This window comes from Aplysia californica, unplaced genomic scaffold, assembly GCF_000002075.1.
Source record: "Aplysia californica isolate F4 #8 unplaced genomic scaffold, AplCal3.0 scaffold00130, whole genome shotgun sequence".
NCBI lineage: Eukaryota > Metazoa > Mollusca > Gastropoda > Aplysiida > Aplysiidae > Aplysia > Aplysia californica.
The window spans coordinates 608018-627134 of NW_004797400.1; the positions used below are offsets into that span (position 1 = coordinate 608018).

General features: G+C 36.6%; 1 protein-coding gene across 2 annotated transcripts in view; it reads right to left on the reverse strand.

The window, feature by feature from the left end:
• Positions 1 to 881: 881 nt before the first annotated feature.
• Positions 882 to 19117, reverse strand: part of LOC101864683 (peroxisomal multifunctional enzyme type 2) — a 26498-nt gene continuing 8262 nt past the window's right edge. For both annotated transcript variants that reach the window (XM_005096500.2, XM_035969248.1), the window contains exons 6-22: positions 18932 to 19016; positions 17678 to 17865; positions 16248 to 16364; positions 15384 to 15449; positions 14415 to 14468; positions 13401 to 13489; positions 11155 to 11233; positions 10461 to 10618; positions 9954 to 10077; positions 9170 to 9342; positions 8087 to 8156; positions 6003 to 6109; positions 5246 to 5332; positions 4785 to 4868; positions 3823 to 3961; positions 3046 to 3179; positions 882 to 1971 (exon numbers count right to left, since the gene is read on the reverse strand). In XM_005096500.2, coding sequence (XP_005096557.1) covers positions 1882 to 1971; positions 3046 to 3179; positions 3823 to 3961; positions 4785 to 4868; positions 5246 to 5332; positions 6003 to 6109; positions 8087 to 8156; positions 9170 to 9342; positions 9954 to 10077; positions 10461 to 10618; positions 11155 to 11233; positions 13401 to 13489; positions 14415 to 14468; positions 15384 to 15449; positions 16248 to 16364; positions 17678 to 17865; positions 18932 to 19016 — 1844 coding nt within the window. In that variant the 3' untranslated portion in view covers positions 882 to 1881. The remainder of the gene's footprint in view (positions 1972 to 3045; positions 3180 to 3822; positions 3962 to 4784; positions 4869 to 5245; positions 5333 to 6002; positions 6110 to 8086; positions 8157 to 9169; positions 9343 to 9953; positions 10078 to 10460; positions 10619 to 11154; positions 11234 to 13400; positions 13490 to 14414; positions 14469 to 15383; positions 15450 to 16247; positions 16365 to 17677; positions 17866 to 18931; positions 19017 to 19117) is intronic.

The following is a 19117-nucleotide window of genomic DNA, read 5'->3' on the forward strand; positions in this document are numbered from 1 at the left end:
ACTAGACCTCTGCTTTCTTTGGTGAGAGTGACGACACAGCCAGCCTATGTGAGGGAAAGTGAAGTGAGGCAAAGTGAAGTGAGGCAGTTTAAAAATACTTCAGTCCTCACATCAAGGGCAGAAAACACCATTGGTTATAAATACAAAAGATATGTGGCTGACTTTTGATCAACTGCTTCCTGAAGCATTCCAACTGTTACCACCGGTCTGACCTGACTGACCCAGGAAAGTAAAGATATCTGATTTTGAACAATCAGAAATCAGGCCAAACCAGTCACTGTCATCCTATAAACAATGCAGAATGAGATAAGAATAGGATAAGTGTACAACAGCAATTAACTGGATATCAAATCAATCTTGATAATTCATTGATCAAAGGTCGTCTGCTATAAATATCAATTAATGATGCTCATCATTCCCCAGGCATTGATTTTTTTTTTCTAAACAAGAAAAAAATGTTAGATTTTAAACTTTACGAAGAAATGAATACTGATATGGAAAAATCTCAATTTCTTTCCAAAAAAATGAGAAGGTACCAAACAATATCTAGGCAATGCAACATGGTAGGATGGTTTTTTAAAAACCAGGCCCTCAAATTCTCAGAGTGGGCATTTGGCGGGTGCTATGATGTGGTTTGCTCCTTTTATCCTATCAAGCATCCATCATCCTTATCTCTCCTTTTTCTTTTATTATGTTACTATTTATAAACACATCGAATCTTCAACACTTATGTGACCTAATTGTGAAGCATGTGCCGTAAAACTCGCACTACAACAATCAGGGAGTCAAACAAATTTTTTTTTTCTACTTTGCTTTCTGCATATGCTCTAAATATTGATCAGATACTGATCAAGCCACACACTCAAAAAAAGAAAGTATCATTCACTGCCATCTTTTGATTTATTACATCAGATGATTATCAAGGCATGTCTCAGCGCAGTGGTATCAAACATTTTTTTAAAAAATTATCAACCATTTCCTCAAAGATATAACATTGTGACAGTAAAAATAGATAATGCTAATCGACTGGTGTTTTAAACCTCTAATGAAAAAACACTATTTACGTTTTATAACAGAGATGGGACAAAAACATATGAGCATAATAAACTCTTCTAATTAAACAACGAAAGCTCTCAAAAGACCCAGCTGGGATGGAACCTAAGTCGTCAGATTTACAGTTTAGTCCATTTGAGCAAATCATCTACCATGAAAAAGGTAAAAATTCTAAGATGGTGCAGACAAAAAAATTATCATTTACTTGTGCACATGCAATGTACTTTTGGTCAAACAGGAATGTTCAGACATTAAAAATGGTTCACACTGTTTATTTAAATAATTCTTCGGAACAAAAAACATAACAAGAATTGTTTTTGATACAAAGGGCTCATCTTTTTCTCGGTGGTAGAGTTATATGGACCAAAACCAATTTGCAGAAACAAGACGAGAATAAATGATTAAAGAAAAATATCTGCGTGACAACACTGGAGTACACAAACCGATTTACTGTCCTGGACAAGAAAATCAACTGCTTTTTTGTTGTTGTTTTTTTTAAGATGAAAAAAGACAACAAAAAAGATACTGCCAACAAAACAAAAAGTAAGTAAAAGAAATAAAACAAACAAAATGAGTGAAACAGGGCAGGCAAAAGCATACCCACGTAACTCTTTATCAACTGCTTCTGAAAAACCATTTGTGTTCCATCACAAGAAAACAGATGCAAACAAAACCACATAGATTGCACGGATCATATTAGCTCTTCATACAAATAATTGGGTATGCTTTATCCTTAGGACATTCTTTGGGAAGAGAAAACAAAGGGTAGCTAATTAGTCTTGTGTTGTTTGTGTAGAAAGCACAGTCTGAGGTCCTGTGGGCAATTCTTTACATCTTGGAGCTGAGAGCAAACAAATCTCCCAGTTTCTGAGCCAACATGATGTTTCCAGAAAGCTTCAGTTTTCCTGTCATAAACGCCTGAAAGATAACAATTAAAAAAGACAATTTAAAAAAAGAAGCAAAATGTGCTTTTCAAAATACTGAAAACCAGGACAAAAAAAACATGCTTGTCAATGACATCTATAGATATCTGGTAACTGAAAGGAGAGGGTAGAAAAGGGGAAAAAATCATTGTAGATCCTGTCGTCTACCCCAAATGTTCCAAAAGCTTACTTACAAAAAGGTGGTAAATAAACATGGGGCTAATTGGGAACAAACCACAATATGTCAGTACAAGACATTTAAATTAAAAATGCCTTTAACCCTATCCGTACGTCGTGTTTTACTATCGTATCCATACGATGTGGGGAACTCTGTGCCACCACTTTCCAAAGAGGAAATTTACTCGCTAGTCCGATCCATACGCTTTGCATAGCAGTCTGTCAAAATGATTTTTTGAGAAATACTGAAAGTTTCATAGAGATCTTCGTACTACAAATATTCTAAAATCTGAAGAATACAACCCCGGGGGTACAAAATGACCCTAGGGCATACAGATAGTGTCAAAATAAATAATTTTGTCCTTTTCTCGGATCAGAACGAGTCTAGAAAGAAAGCAGATCAAGTGACATGAAAGATCAGCAAAGCAGGAGAGGATCAGAACTAAAGAACGTTTTAAGTATCATCATCATCATAAAGTGCCATATTTGAAACAGACATCAGCAACGTTTGTTCATTTCTCTGCCCAGATGCTCTCAAAACACTTACATTGTCCCAGTCTTTCCTTATCACCCATCTGTTCAAGTTCTTTCATACCTTGTTCTTGGTCTACTCCTGCCTCTTTTGCTGTCTATTTTTCCAGTGCCAGCAAGATATTCAAGGCCTTTATGTTAAATTCAAGTGTACAAAAAGAACTATTTTTGTCTCTCCCTGATTGTTTTTTTTTTTTAGTGAGCAGTCCACTCAAACTTCTTTTCAGCACTGCTTCAATTGATTTTTTTTCCTTCCATGAAATTCTCAACATTCTCCATAGAATCCACAGTTCTGTTTAAGTGAACATTATGGAAATTATTAGCACTTAACCAAAACAGTAATAAAGAAAGATAATTGTACCTTCTGAGGATCCAGTTTGCCTGCGACCAAGTTCATGAAGTTATCATCAGAAACTGTGATTGTGCAGTCGACCTTTCCGGAGCGAACAGAGCCTTCATACACTTCACCAGTCTTGGAATTTTTCAAGTCCACGACTTAAGAAAAAAAAGAATGAGAAATGCCTGGTTGGATCATTCTTATTATAAGAGAAAAAAGAACTGCCAAAAGAGTGCAAATTCAGTAGGAGAGAAAAAAGTCAAAGAAAGATGCCAATGTCATATCATAATGGTTTAGACAACCTCCTGAAAACACTGAAATTATTGTTACTGTCAATTTTTATAGTTTATAAAGGGATCGAACACATATCATTTAACATACCATGCTGATCAGTCATAAAGGGATAACCATAAAACCTACCCTGCCAACAGTCTCAAGAACATCATTCATTCATACAAACATAGGCTGCAATCTATCACAATTTGATCCTAAGCTTAACCTGAAAGCATGTACTCATGATATATTATATCGAGCCAGAAAACAACTCAAACCTGACAAGTCCAGAAAACTACCTCGACATCATAGAAAAAAACAGAAATAAAAAATTGAACTATTCATAGGTATACAATATCAGCAGGTATATAAAACACAAGTTTCAAGACTGAATAAACCATTAAAACCAGAATACAACACAATGGCAAGAAGAAATAAAAAATACCAGGTCCAACCTAATTGGTTACCAAGAAACACCTTGCCAGATGACGATAAAAGAACAACGTTATTATTTATGGGCACACTTACTCCAGCTGGTGGCTGGCTTGCCCTCCTGAGTAATGTTCCACTGGTAAACAGCATTGACCTTAGCGACAAGGCCAGACTGCGACCTGAGCTGGGTGGCCATGTGTTGGAACACACCACTGCTCCTCAAGGCTCCGCCATTCTGTGAAGGAGTTTTACAGTATATAAAGCAATACAGTTAGTCTTTGTTTTACATATTAAAATTAATCAGTACAGATGTCTATTGATTATGATGCATTACAGAGATAACTCTTAAGGGGACCTACAACCAATATTTTTATCTTCATTAATAAAGCATAATTTTTTTTTAAACAACCAGACAGCATCAAGTCCAAGAGTAACAGATTAAAACCCCATAAAACCGTTTTGTTTACTATTAATGCCATGGTAAAAAGTGAAAAACACCTGCTATCTTGAACTCATCTGAATTTTAATTTCCTAATGTTCTGTTAGTTTCGCATAGAAAGGAGTCCCCTTTTAGTAATTAAGTTTTTAATTACTGCCCACCAGTTATTTGGTTGGGATTTTTTTAGGCGCTCTTTTTTAATTTTTCATGCTTTGCCCATTTCACTTTACGCAAAAGTTTTGATTGTTGAGGTCATGTGTTCCAATGCACTAGCGCCCATATTAATGTTTTGCAAACGACCTGAGATTGTGAATTCCTTTAAAAATCACAAAAATCGCCAATTCAAGCAGCGAAAAAAAACTCAGTATACTGTAGTTAACTATAAAATGAGGCAGACTCTCTCTTAAAGCCATACCCATAAAAATTTTAGCGGCACAGAACGAGTTAACTTTCAGTAAAGCAGAACATTTTGTAGGGAAAAAATTAATGATGAACTCAAATGGCATGAACAATACTTTTCTTGAAAGCCATGTATTTCTGTACTCAAACTGTGCAAAAAGATAAGACCCCAAAGAATCTAAACAATTGACGGGGAAGACGAAAAAACAAAGAAACCAACCTGCTGAACAGGCTTGCTCACATTTGCCACCTCCTTCAAATCCACATAGGCGCCACTGATACAGATGTTACCATTCTCGACAATCTGCAGGGAAACAAAATACAGCAAGGTTCATATTTTAAGGAGAAAGCATGTGGAGACAGCACAAAGCAAGGGAAAGCTCTTGGACTCACAGTAAGGATAAAGCCTGAAATTGGCTCATATTTGAATCACATTTTTTCTGGTCTTTGTGACTTTGAAAGTATGAGAAGAGAAAAAGAGAAATCAAGCAACTCATTTTTTCAAAATTCTCCTATTTCTTTTTGACAAATATACGGAAATTCAGTGAACCTGGTATAAAAATCACGGAAACTGTTTATACTGCGAGACTTTATTTATCACTTCAAAATTAACCAAGTCTCTAAAAATCATAAGAATTCAATAAAGTAAGTGCTTTTCAAACACTGATAGGGGCATCTCACCTTTGTCTGGAAGAGAATTCGGTTACCCTCTCTCCACATTTCAGTTCGCAAACTTTGTCCAGGCAAGACAGGCTTGGAAAATCTCACCTGTTGAAACAAACAATTGCAAACTTGGAAAAGGACAGATCTGGAACAAAACAGAAAGTGCATATATGAACATGCTGAGCAACGAACAACTCGAAGTAAGTCCTACGCCACAACCTTCTACATGGCATTGGACAGAAGGGCGAGAGCCCAGCTGTTACTGGATCGATAACAACAACAACAACAACAACGCCACAACCTCCACAATAGGAGTAGAGTCCGCCTTACTTGATACATACACCATTGTCCGAGAAGACTGCAGACAGACATATCTACATTGTCGTACAGTGGTAAAGGAGAAAGAAAAAAAATCAAGATATGAGGGGAAGCCTGTGTGTGTGTTTGTGTGTAAGTGTGTGTGTGTGTGTGTGTGTGTGTCTGTGTGTGTGTGTGTGTGTGTGTGTGTGGGTGGATGTGTGGGTGAGAGGGGGGGGGGGAGAGGATGTGCGGTGTGTGTGTGAAAAGCAAGAGATTCAAAAGTAGAGAGTACAACCAGGAGCTCATAGAATATAATCAGCCAGACCATAATGAGAGGAGGAAAAACAAAAAATGCTCCTACATTTCATAACAGAAAGTCCAACACAGATTTATTTATTACACAGATAGCTTTGCTTCTTTCCGGACTAAAGTAACTACCACACAGCGAGAAAGTCATTCTCTGGGGACCACTCACTTTCACACTCTTGAATTTGCTCATGTCGTTGTTAGCAAATGTCTTCATTACATGCCGCACAGAATGGCCAAAACTGCAGAGTCCATGGAGGATAGGTGTTTTGAAACCTGAATGATATGAAGAAAACTGTTCTTGAACAGAAGACAAAAGGCTGATAACACAACATTAGAACTTTCCAGCATCTAAGAAAGCAATATGTGAGGCAGCGTGGTGAAATCAGGCGCTCTTCAAAATGGTGAAAGAAAAGAAACTAAGACTTTTCCGCTGGTTTGGCAATTTTTGTCAAAATTTTTTTCGTTGGCTTGACACCGTCTATGTTCATTTAAGAACTCATTTCAGTGTGAATTATATTAGAAAAATGCTGATTAAAGCGACAAAATATGTATATGGTCGGTTTCCACGGACTCTGAGGCTTTGAAAATAACCAAACTTTGGTGGCCATTTTCTCCCTAATTTTAAGTCTGAAACAAAGTGACTCCCACCTCATTCAATTACAAATATCTTGACATGTACTCAAGATAAATGGGTAATCTATAAATTGAAAGCAAGACAAACGATCCAACTTTTATGCAATACCAATAACTCTACAAACCCAAATATTGACGAGCACCTGATTCCACCGTGTCGTGACACATATAATTATTATAAACCTGCTGGAGAAATTCAATACATTTAGCAAAAGTTTGAAAAATCCAAAAACAGTTTCAGGTTTCACGTGGAAAACAACTGTCACATACAAATCATTTCAGGTTAAAGGCAATTAGTCCACTGCATTTTTTGCTAATTCTTACATGAAGGAAGAAAGAGGTCATTTTTTTATAATTGGGGGCAATGCAGAAAAAAACCTCATTCAAGGCCATTACTGAAAAAAACGTCCATACTCTTTCAAAAACTAACATTCAGTACATTAAGTTGTAAAAATCTTAAAATGCCAAACTTTAGATATTACTGATGTTGGGTGCAAACTTGTCAAGTCCGAGATTTATGTTTGAAGTGTGTTCCAACACACAACATCACACAGTGGTCTCTGGCCTCCCACTTACAGCACACAGGGTAAAGCAAGAACTGCATTAACTCTTTATCTCCGGCAAGCCGTTCCCAGCAGCTCACGGTCGGAACCGCTATGCAGGTGAACTGCTGGGAGCAGGTCGGGCACATTCCTTTATTTTGACTTCTGTGTCAAATTACCTTTAAGGCAATTGCCAAAAATTTGTCTCTTTTACCGGGAGTCCGTTCAATAGATGAAGAACCATCAAAATAGGTTCACTTGTTTTGATTTAATGACCCATTTATTGACATTTTTGTCATTTTTACATTAAGTACCAAAGAAGGGGTCCGGCATAGTGGGTTTTTACCCCCACATAGATAAAGAGTTAACGCACCCGAGCAGCACCAAGGCAAATTTTACTTAAGCACTTATCACTTGTAAGTGCACATTCCGAATTGTCAACTCTGTTTAATAACATGACCATTCCTGTGCTAGTGTCATAAATGGAACAGCCATAAAAATGATTAATTTCACTTGGACTGATGGAAGCAAACAAATACCATATGCCTTCCTTTATTGCTTTAAATTGAGACTTTGCCGAGGAAATAGACATAAGGACAAGTCGCGAGTCAGAATTGTGCAATGAGGACAGCTAATGCTTGGCAAAGCGTGGTGAGCAGACAGTATGAGAGGGCTACACACGAGTAATGATGACAGTCGTTGTCTGTGATCTCAATGTCAGAAAACTTCAAACCTTACGGCGGGCTCAGCTCAATGATGCAACTTACTTCAGGAAATCAAATGGGAAGTGGTGCACGAAAATCAGCTTGTCATCAAAGATGCTGCTATTAGCCAGAGACCACTGTACAGCACAATGCTCTAAATCATGGGTAAATTAACTTTAATGTTAGAAGAATTTTAAAAAGAACAGCAAAAAACTTGTGAATTCCAGAAAAATCAAAAGCAAGCTAAACTTCTAAAGCCTTCTCTTTTGAGACCAACACTACTGCTATTGCCTATCTCAAGGAAAAGCAAAACAACTCTGACTGAGATGCATTGCTTTGGGGGTACATGAAACAAGAACTAATACAATTACCTCCCATGGCAGCAAAACTTGGGTCAATGTGCAGTGGGTTGCGATCTCCACTCAATCGATAAAGAGCTGCCTAAAAAAGAGAAAGAGAATGCATGAAAGCATTTAAACGAAATGACTTTTTTCTTTAAAACTGAATAAAATAATCCTTTTCTAAAGTCGAAAAAAATTAAAATCTTGAAAAAAACATCCCCAAATCAAATTAAGCAACTCAAACCAAACAGAGAATAACTGAGTTCCAATTAAAAGAAAAAGCAGTCAACAGTCTGGTCTGTCAGGAACATTAAATGAAGTAACATGGAAATTTTTTTAAAAACATAATAAAGCACACTCTAAGCCTTCTATGAGTCTCTCCAAGAAAATCAACAACATGTTGTGTAAAACATGTAGTAAAGGTATGATAAGATATCATAGAATGTTACATGTGATCACCTGTAAGTAGACCTCAAAGTCTTATTAAGTATAGTCTCTGTGTGTGTGCGTGTGTGCGTGTGTGTGTGTGTGTGTGTGTGTGTGTGTGTGTGTGTGTGTGTGTGTGTGTGAGTGTGTGTGTGTGTGTGTGTGTGTGTGTGCATTAATGTATATTGCATGAGAAGAAAGGGAGTAGTAAGAAAGGTTTTGAAAAATGGGTATTCCAATGTAAAGCGCATTGAGCTACTTTTTTTGGAAATGCGCTATATAAATGTTATATATTATTATTATTATTATAAACCTACATATTTTGAGTATTAAGTACTAAACTATGGAGAACTAGAAGGAAAAGGAAAAAAGGGGAGGCAGGGTAGGACAATCAAACTAATCCAAGGTAAAGAAACAAAACATAAATGAAAGAGATCAAACCCCCCCCCCCCCTAAAAAATAAAAAAAAATCAGTTATATGTGATAAGGAACTTGCCTCAATATTGACTTACACTCTGTATCAAAGTTTTGCAACAGACAGTTAATCATATATATCTAAAATTAAAAATAATAGTAGATCAAGATACAACTGTTCAAAAATGACTTGCAGACTCCTGACAATAGTTAAATCCATGAGATTTGGAATGTGCTCACAAGACACAACAAACCAAACCCTCCCGTGCTTACTTGATCCACTGATGTTTTCTCCTGCATCACAGCATCTGGGGCTCGTTTGGGGGTTTCTGCCAGGGGGTACCCAACAGTTGTGGTCTTTGGCCCACCGAAATTGCCAGAGCCAACAGCAAAGGTGCTGAACTGATTGAAGGCAACCATTTCATTGTTCTCATCGAAAGTTTCCACTGAAAAAGACATCAAAATTCTTTTTGCTTCTTATAAAAAGAAAACCCCGCATGATCAGCATATTTCAATCGAAAATTTAAGGCCATGGGTCTATATTTCACAGACAGAGAGAGAGAGAGAAAGAGAGAAAGAGAGAGAGAAAGAGACAGAGACAGAGACAGAGAGAGAGACAGACAGAGAGAGAGAGAGAGAGACACAGAGAGAGAGAGAGACAGAGAGAGAGAGACACAGAGAGAGAGACAGAGAGAGAGAGAGAGAGAGAGAGAGAGAGACAGAGAGAGAGAGCATTAAAAACACTTGCAACAGACCAATAGATCAGGTCCAAACAATATGTTGCACCTTCTACATTGAAACTGGTGATATTTAGAAATCATGAATAAGAAACATGAATTTACAGGGCTTCTTTGGGGGGGGGTTGTATTTTTTTCTTACAAAACTCCTTCATAAAAAAGCAGGTATTTTATTACTTCTTCTGTTAAATTCGATAAGTAAAAGCTTATGAAGATGGTAAATGTGATCAGTGTGATGCATGATCAATTACACAATATCTTTAAGGCTAACTAAAAAATGGCTTTGCACCAAAGCTACAACAAGCTTAAATTCAACTTACCATTGTACAAAATGAGAGCCCCAGACTTTTTGTCCAAAATGTCAGCCACTGACAGCTGAGACGTCAGGGTCCCAGATGGAGGTATTGGCTTATACAGTTCAAGGTACTGCTCTCCATGCAGTATCTAACAACAAAGAAAACAAGCTTTATACAAATAAATCAAAAACTTTGTTACACTGGAAAAAGCTAGCACACCTATTTTTTGAGACCTTAAAAAGTTCAATATATATTAATACAACATTTATTTGGGGGGGGGGGGGGGGGGAGGGAGGGGGTATTGGTTTTTTTCTAGTTTCTGAGACACCTGAATAGACAGAAGGGACTTGAGCATCTAGCTCTCACTGATGACATGTTTTTCTCCCGAGCCGTGTACCATTCATTGAACTGACAAATGAAACAATAAATTTGTAATACATGTATGGCAAAATATCGAAAGTTACTTGATTTATTAACCTTCTTACAAGCAATAGTAACTTTCTCAAATCTTGATAAACAATCTGACCGTACTTTGGTTGGATCCACTGAAAACCCAGGCAGACCACTTGTTAGACTTTCATTGAGGCATCCAAATGCAGGGATCACCCCAAAGGATGGAATCACACTGAAGTCTTCAGACAGCTCAAACAGGAACTTCAGATAATCTTCTTGTGCAACAGACGTACCCACTGAAAAAAACATTGACAGTCATCATATAAATATACTACTTGAATTTAAATTAAATTGTTTATACCCAGATGGGACTTCTTTGCTTAAAGACAAGTTTTTATGCTAACAATTTGAACTTCAAAAATCAGATTTAATTGAAATTACTCACAGGAATAACATTTAGCTTAGAGTGAAACAAAGTAAACAAAAATAAAAAATCAGACATCTGTTGGTAAGCTGGAGGACAATATTCAAAAGAATTTTTTTCTTCATGTTTTTTACTGAATAAATTCTAAGAAATACACTTAAGAATTTCTTTTCTCAGAAGACAGTGTCAGTGCATAACTCTCTTCGTATCCAGATGTGATTTCTTTGCTTCAAACACATGTTCTTATGCCAATATACTTTGATCCTAAAAAATCTAATAAATTCAAATTACTCACAGGAATGACAATAAGCTTCGAGTGAAACAATGACAAAGAAAGTCATCAAAGACTCAACAATATTTGAAAACAAACAGAAAAAATTCTAAACAAACGAATTCTCTTTGACTCACCTCCTAATGCATACAGAATGACATCTCTCTCTGTGTACGAAAACTTGACTGCTGCTGACTTGAAGGCTTTTGCTCTGGCCTACAAACAAAGATAAACATTAACATCAATATTAAGAGGACTGAGGCATCGGGTCACTAGCAGTTTTTCTTGATCCATAAAGGGCTGGATAGAAAGAAACTACAGTGGAGTCTGCTAAACAGAAATCTGCGGGACTGCTGGATTTTCTTCAGTTTAGCAGTGTTTTTGGTGTTTACAGAGGTTACTTAAATAGAAGATAAAAAGTCAGGGATTTCATTTTCTTTTGGTTCATGCTGTTTTTGGATTAGCTGTGTTCTGTTTAAGCAGACTCCATTGTATGAATATAGTAAAAGAAATGGAATCGTGAATTATTTATCAACTCAAAGTTGCTTCAAGCAAAAAAGTAGATCTTGTCAACTACTTAGTTAAGAGTAAAGAGAAACACATAGATATAATAATGGACATTTACAGTAAGGTAAAAAGTATGAGACAGAAACAACAGAAAGGAATGAAAAGAAGAACTTACCAGTGGCATCCTTTGACCACTGTACTCATAAAATTAGTTCTGGCTGGCCTGATGGGCCACGGAAAAAATGTGTGTGTGCCTGAAGAACAGCCCCAGTTGTCGGAAGTTTTGCATTTTGATTAAGGGACATATTCTTGCAGGAAATTCAATGCTGGAGAAGTTGCTTTTTTAATTTTTAAAATACCTCACATAATTTTAAAGATGTGCTATTTTGCACAACAAGGTGTCAAATAAAGTTTTAAGCAAAACAGCTTTAAAGTTTTCTGGGTTTTTATGCAAACAGCACTTGTACTAGCTAGTATTTGCTGAACAAGCTAACTTCCAAACCATTTCAACACTTTGTGACACAGACTTATTTTATAACCAGTTTTGCAGGAAACATTATAGATTTACAAACAGAACTTATATACAACTGTTTGGGGATATTATATTCAGAGAGAACATACTGATGACATATTATAATCAAACAAGGAATATATCTTGAGGCACGCAACAAATGAATCCTTGGACAACTATAATTTCAAAGGAATCTTTTCCACTTTAAAAAAAGGGAGGAAATTAGTACAGAACCGAATATAACATACTGGATGCAATTTATATCATGGTGTTCAGATGCACAAAATCAATGTTTGCTCGAGGATTGGATGTATTCATGCACACAACATTTAACTGTGTAGGGGAGATCACGTTGAAAATTTTGGTACCTGACATTTTAGGGTTTGGTGGGAAAATAATGCCAAAATGAAACCAGAATAACAGAGGCATCATGACTTAACTTCTAGCACATTTTTAACACTCTGTGAAGTCTAATAATGTGAAAAAAATAATCTTAAAAAATATAAACAGACTGTTTTGTGAAAAATCCCTTTTGTACATTATTAGGAATGGCCTAGCATACTTTTACTCAAGGAAATATATTTTCGACCACACAACACTTTTTTTGCCGTTTCACCTCTGAATTCATAAATAGCTCTGCAGAGAACTGGGATCTTTCTCCGTCGGGATTAAAAATTAAAAGTTTACACGCCAAAGACGATAATAGAACAGAGAGAGAGACACCACTGACGACCACCATAGGAAAAAGCAAGACACTTCATCATCCGTAAAAACAGCTGAATAACATACACATCAATTTCCATCAGAATACAATATGGCAACAACTTTCTCCCACTATTACACGTTTTCTTATAAGATGAAGTCCGTTCTCTGCTCTATGACGTAACACAAGATAACTATAGAGCCTATTTCCAATCTTCAGGCCAGACACCATGAGTCTCATCTGTATCACTATATGCATATGAAACGCTCCTGTACAAATCACTTGGCAAAAACTCCACCCATAGCTGAATAAATGACATCAACAACAAAAAGAATAACAGGTCTGCATGATGATGAACACTAAGGTCAATACTGGAGCAATGTAATGAGTTGAGGCATTTTCACGTAATGTCATAGGACATCAAGAGAATCTCTCCTTTCAAGAAGAAAAAGTCCCACGTCATAAGTCCTTTGAAGTGCCTAAGAAACTCATACTTTTCATTTTGAAAAAAAATTTTCATTTACTGTCTTAATGATTTTTTTCTGACAGTAATAAATCTTCTATTTACTAAGTAGATGACCCACATCTGACAATATAAACAGATTTCATTTTTTATCTTTTTTTTTTTTGACAAGCTGTAAAAGAAAGCAGAGAATGCATACCAAAGGGTCAGATGACTGAGAAGCTTCTGCATCTTGCCTCTCCTCCTCATCAACCTGATTGACTAAACCGAACACAAAACTGTTCGATCCTGGAAAAGAACAAGAGCAGAGTACAATTAACTCTTTCCGGATATAGTTTTTTGGGGGTCTAAGCGTAATCAATTTCTCACTCGATTTGGCTATAAAGGTGATGTACAAAATAACTTCATATATGCATAGCCGTCTTTCAAAAGGTAACATGTGGAATATCAAACTGAAGGAAATTGAATGAGGAATACGTTCAGACATAAAACAAGGATTAATTTTACCTTAGCATGCATAACAAGGACTTGAATGAGTGATGGTGGAGAGAAAAATATATTTTGAAGGAAAAAAGACACTCACCAAACATGAAAAAGCAAATCAGCATTACTTTCTAATCAGACAAAGCCATTAGCATAATCCACACCTTTCTGAACGCACTACTTTTTTTTATTTGAAAGCAATATTCCAATTTTTGTTTAAGTTATGATGTTTCTATAAGTCCAGTTGCATCATTACGTTGATGCAAGACAGCAAGAATGAATTCTCTCATTTATCGCCAAACTGAAGCTTTGACAAAGTGAAACCAGATGTTTTCGTTTCCTAAATCTTGCTTGCTTCTTAAATTCCATGAGTCACATCATAGAGCCTATTTCTATGATAATCAAACTAGAGAACGGGAAGACCATAACTTAACCGAATGGCTTGACATACTCATCTGATCAATTTTTTATAAGATCTCTAACGCAAAGAAAACATTTAAATGAGTTCATGTAAAACGAAACACAAAAATGTGTTAGCAATTTCAGACGTACAATCTTCAACTTGGCATCTATCTCAAACAGACTTGAGAGATAAAAAGACAAGTTAACACAGAGTAGCGCTTTAATTTAAAATCAAACAGAATTCAAAAGCCCCTTTGCTTAATTGCAAAGCGGCCAAAGTAAAATTCTAAAAATTCTGAGAACAGAAACATAAAAGCAAAATCAATACCATCTGGAATTGTCGCAGAGGCAAAATCTGTGATCCTGTCCCAGTTGTCTCTGACTGAAAGACAAAAAAAGTTAGCAGTGAGTTACTTCATGGGTCCAGAACACTGTAAGAACATAAAACTCACCAAAAAAAAGTACAAAGTACAATCTTCCATTCTTAAACAAATGCACAGAAACACCATGGTACAACATTGATCTTGACATAGGCAATCTATTTATATATCACTTTGAAACACCTAACAAGCTAAAAATAGAATCTGAAGTCTATCGTTGAAGATCTTAAGCACACTGTCTTAGCAATATATTAATGGTAAAAGATTTCTTTGCACAATTCCACAACCACATGCTGATAGATTCTGCAGCGGGGCTGACACTTGTCAAACAAATTGCATTTGTCAGATCAGCAGAAAATCAGAATGGCCAGTACACACACAGCAAATGGAGTCTGGCTGAAACTAACTTTGCTCTCTCTGTAATTTGACATACATTTTGGTTTGCCTATTGTCAGGATATTTTGTTGCTATATATAATATTACAAAAAGAAAAATCAACACTCTCCAGGGATGTGCATGGGAATTCCAAAAATAAAATCTGAAAATCAAACACAACTGTCACAGGTGGGAGCCTTTCTTGGGGATCCAGAAGGAAAACTCCCACTGCGTAGCCATGGACGTGTGTTTCTGTGCCAATTAAATGTGCGACAAAGACTACAGGGTTCATAATATTATGTGCAAGACCCGAGATACATATGCATCACGTAATTCAGTTAAATGAAATAGAAACTTTTCTAACTTACCATTTTTATTGATTTCCTCCTCCTCCTCTCTTTCTCTCTCTCTGCCCTTTTATTTGATGATATTTTTTCCACAATAGGAAGGGGATAAAAGTCTAAAACAAGTGAAAATCTGAAACATTTACATCCCTAATTCGCTCCTACAAAATAATGCTCTAACAGCTATTTCACACTTACCAGCCTCTGCAGTGACTGCCTTGTTCTTTTCTCTCAGCAACACACCCTCTGTTCGCTGCCAACGCACTGAAAAAGTATGTATTACAGAGAAAAAAATATATAAATGCTGTCACTAGACAGACGCGCAACTAAGATATTTTGTTCTCACCCTGTCAAACAGGACTTACTCACATGACAGCAATAATATGCCTAGTTTCATAACTTTCAAAAATGTATGTTCACATACCTTTGAAATTCTGCTCAACAAAAAAAGTCAGTTCTTACCCACATTTAGTAACACCAGCCAACCTCAAAATATTTAAATTACTTTCACTCTAAGGAACACTATTTTGCAAGCTCGCCTCATTTTATTTGTAACAGGATCATCCTAATAAACCAGATATACCATATGATATGAACTGTGTAAAACTATTCTAAGACAAAGATATAAACACATTTCTCTCACTCTTTCACTTTGTGCATATTATGTGTTTCTATATATTTTATGTATATAATATATATATTCTACATGTACAAACAGAAAGGCAGATAAATAGATTGTGATCTCCTTGTATGACAGAAAATAGAACTGTAAAAAAAGGAGAAATTAAAAATGAGGTCTGAAAGACCCCTTGCAAAAAAATACAAGTAAATCTACACTCACTCATATACTGTGAGTTTGTGTCTTAAAAATATAAGACATAAATAACAATATTTTAAGAGTTAGTCAAAATGAGAAATTAAAACTGCAACAACAAAAAAAGCACTCATTTTGGGTCTCACAACAGAATAAACATACTTAACTCATTAATGATTTATTTCTAAATCCATGAACTACACACATTTACTCGTTTAGCCATAAACATAATAATGTAAGAAACTCACATTTGCCCACCCATCCTGCTCCAATCTCAAAGAGTCCTCCAGTCTCTTCACAGCTGTCATGACAAAGGTAGACAACCACAGGGGCCACATACTCAGGCTTTAGGGCTGCAACCAAATCTGAGGGGGGGCAAAGGATGTGAGACCAAACTGAAGCCATGGTACATTCATTTGCACATCATTTTTAAAACACAGCTTTTCAAGTGTTAAATAGTGGCTCTCTTTCATCAACCTCTCCATAAACTAAAAGAATCCAAAACCAAAACACACCCCTTTTAACGTATTACTTACAGAAGACAATACTTTAACAATAAGAAATCTCTACATGTAGCAGGACCTCAGTTAATGAAGTCCATATATAAAAAACCCAAGAGAGCGATGAGCCATAAAAACTTGCTAAACAACCAAAGTTTACGAATGCCCCAATAAGGATTGTAACAATGGACATCCAAATAGCAATGCAGCATAATATCAGTTAAGATGTTGGTGAACCTTCTATCCTGTCAACAACTGAAATATTAAGTAAAGAGAAATCCTTACAGACTGTGAGAAAAGGTCAAGTCATTCACCTGTTTCAGCTTATGCACACAAAAAAAAAGAATAAACAAGAGTAAGGAACAGGAGGAGAGGATATGAAGATAATGGTAAAAGATAAGGTTAATCAAAAGACTGCCGCTGGGCGGTTTCCATAAACATAAACTGCTGGTAATTGAAGGCATGCAAGATTTTTTTTCCCCACCTGACACCTTCCCATGAACACTGCATGATGTCAACAGGTGGCCAAGATAATACATTTACGCAATTAATCTTTCTGATGTTAATACAATCTCTGCTCACATATATATTTACATGAAAAACGGGTACAAATTAAATTGTTTGTTATGAACATTCCAGCCCAGCTTAACTTTGGCACTCTTAACCGCCTCCAAACAGGTGTGATATTCTCTTTCTTTTCAACTCCATTGGACTTCATACCTAGCTGAAAACGTGGAGAGAGCAAGCAGAGACCGATGTTTATGCACAAGGCTCAAGGGTGTGAAGTGTACATGACTTGACATAAGATCACAATAGTCAGGACCTCAGCATACAAAAGAAGAATAAAACAAACAAAAATCACAATTAACATTACCCGGTAAAATCTTTAGCACTTGCCCAGAGTGAAGCGACAACATGTGTCATAATGTCATAAAATGTGCCCAAACACAGTACATTCCCATCACCCCTTTGCTACCAGCCAGCATTGTTAAAAAAGCATTTTGAAAACTGCAATACGGTTGACGCAAAGGTGTGAAATATGTAATTTCTTAGCAGAAGAATTAAGCCAAACCATAAATCAAATCTGTACAAATACAACATACACAAGAAGGGGCTGATGAACACTTACTTTGAGAACTACAAAATTAAAAAGGGATGGAATAAGAGAAAGCATCTACCTGGCGGCATAACTGTCTCAGTCAACCTGGAGCCTGCAATGGGTGCAATGCAGTTGGACCTGATATTGTACTTGATGCCCTCCAGTGACAAAGTCTTTGAAAGAGCTGACAATCCAAGTTTTGCTGCACTGTAGTTAGCTTGACCAAAATTGCCATAAATTCCGGCTGAAGAGCTCACCATGATGATTCTGAGAAGCAAAAAAATCTTGATGAAGGTTCCAAACAATAGAAAATATCTTTCAGTTTTTAGTTTAAATAGATGTTTTACAGCACTCGCAATTGCACAAGGTCATATGAGCGCCAGAAGATTAGAGTCGTTACAAGAGAGTAACAAACATAAAAAAGAAGAAGGGGAGATAAGGACGATAGATGTTTGATAGGAAAGAAGGAGCAAACCACACCAGAGCACACGCCAACCACCCACTAGAAAATATCTTTGCTCAATTTCAGGTGTATTTGTGTGCACATATAGGTACGCGTGTATTCAAGAGTATTTCTGCGTTTATGTACTTGTTCTAGAGGGTATCTAGGTGAGGGTGTGTATAACTTAGAGTGGGTAACACTTAATTACGTTGAGTCCAAAAATGATGTCAGAACACAAAATCAAATTTGTTAGTACACACATTATTTCAGCTCCAATATTTCAAACCTAATAAAGAAAGACGCCAGACAATTACGAAAAACTATTTAAAAATTGCACCTATCATTCACTAAAACAGCTTTTCAGCATAGCAAAAAAATTAATCTAGTACAAAGATGCGGGGGCTCTTGCGGTCTAGAGGTTAAGTGTTTGCCTCTCATTCAAAAGGTCTTGGGTTCAAAATCTCACAGCGACGGAAAATTTTCTTCTTTAACATTTTCTCCTTTAACCTCCTTTCTTGCTTTCTAATCATGCTCTGTCATCTGCTTTCGTCTCCACTTTCTGCCCCCACCTCCCTCCCCCTTTCCCTTTTGCCCTTTCTATTGCTGTCTTTCAGACACACTCTTGATCTTAGAGTAGGTAAGATCTAACACCTTGACTTCTCATATAAGGGCAAAAACTCTCAAGTTACGCACATTAAAGATCCCTGGTAGTCAAAATCGACAAGAGTTGGCTTTGGCCGCCGCCCAGGCAAAAAATCAAAATTCATTCCTACCAAACTGAAAATGTTTAATGTGTCCCGCGGGCTCATACGACCTAATACAGTTGTGAGTGCTGTAAAACACTCACCAAAATAAAACAAAGATGCTTATACAATACACCCAACAACTCACCTCCCATAGCCTTGCTTCTTCATATGAGGCCATGCAGCCCTGGTGACCATGAATGAGCCTCTCAAGTGCACTCGGTGAATAATATCTATAAAAACACATCAAACACGTATGAAAAAATTTTGACATGATGAAGACAAAGGCTGCGTGTGTGTGTGTGTGTGTGTGTGTGTGTGTGTGTGTGTGTGT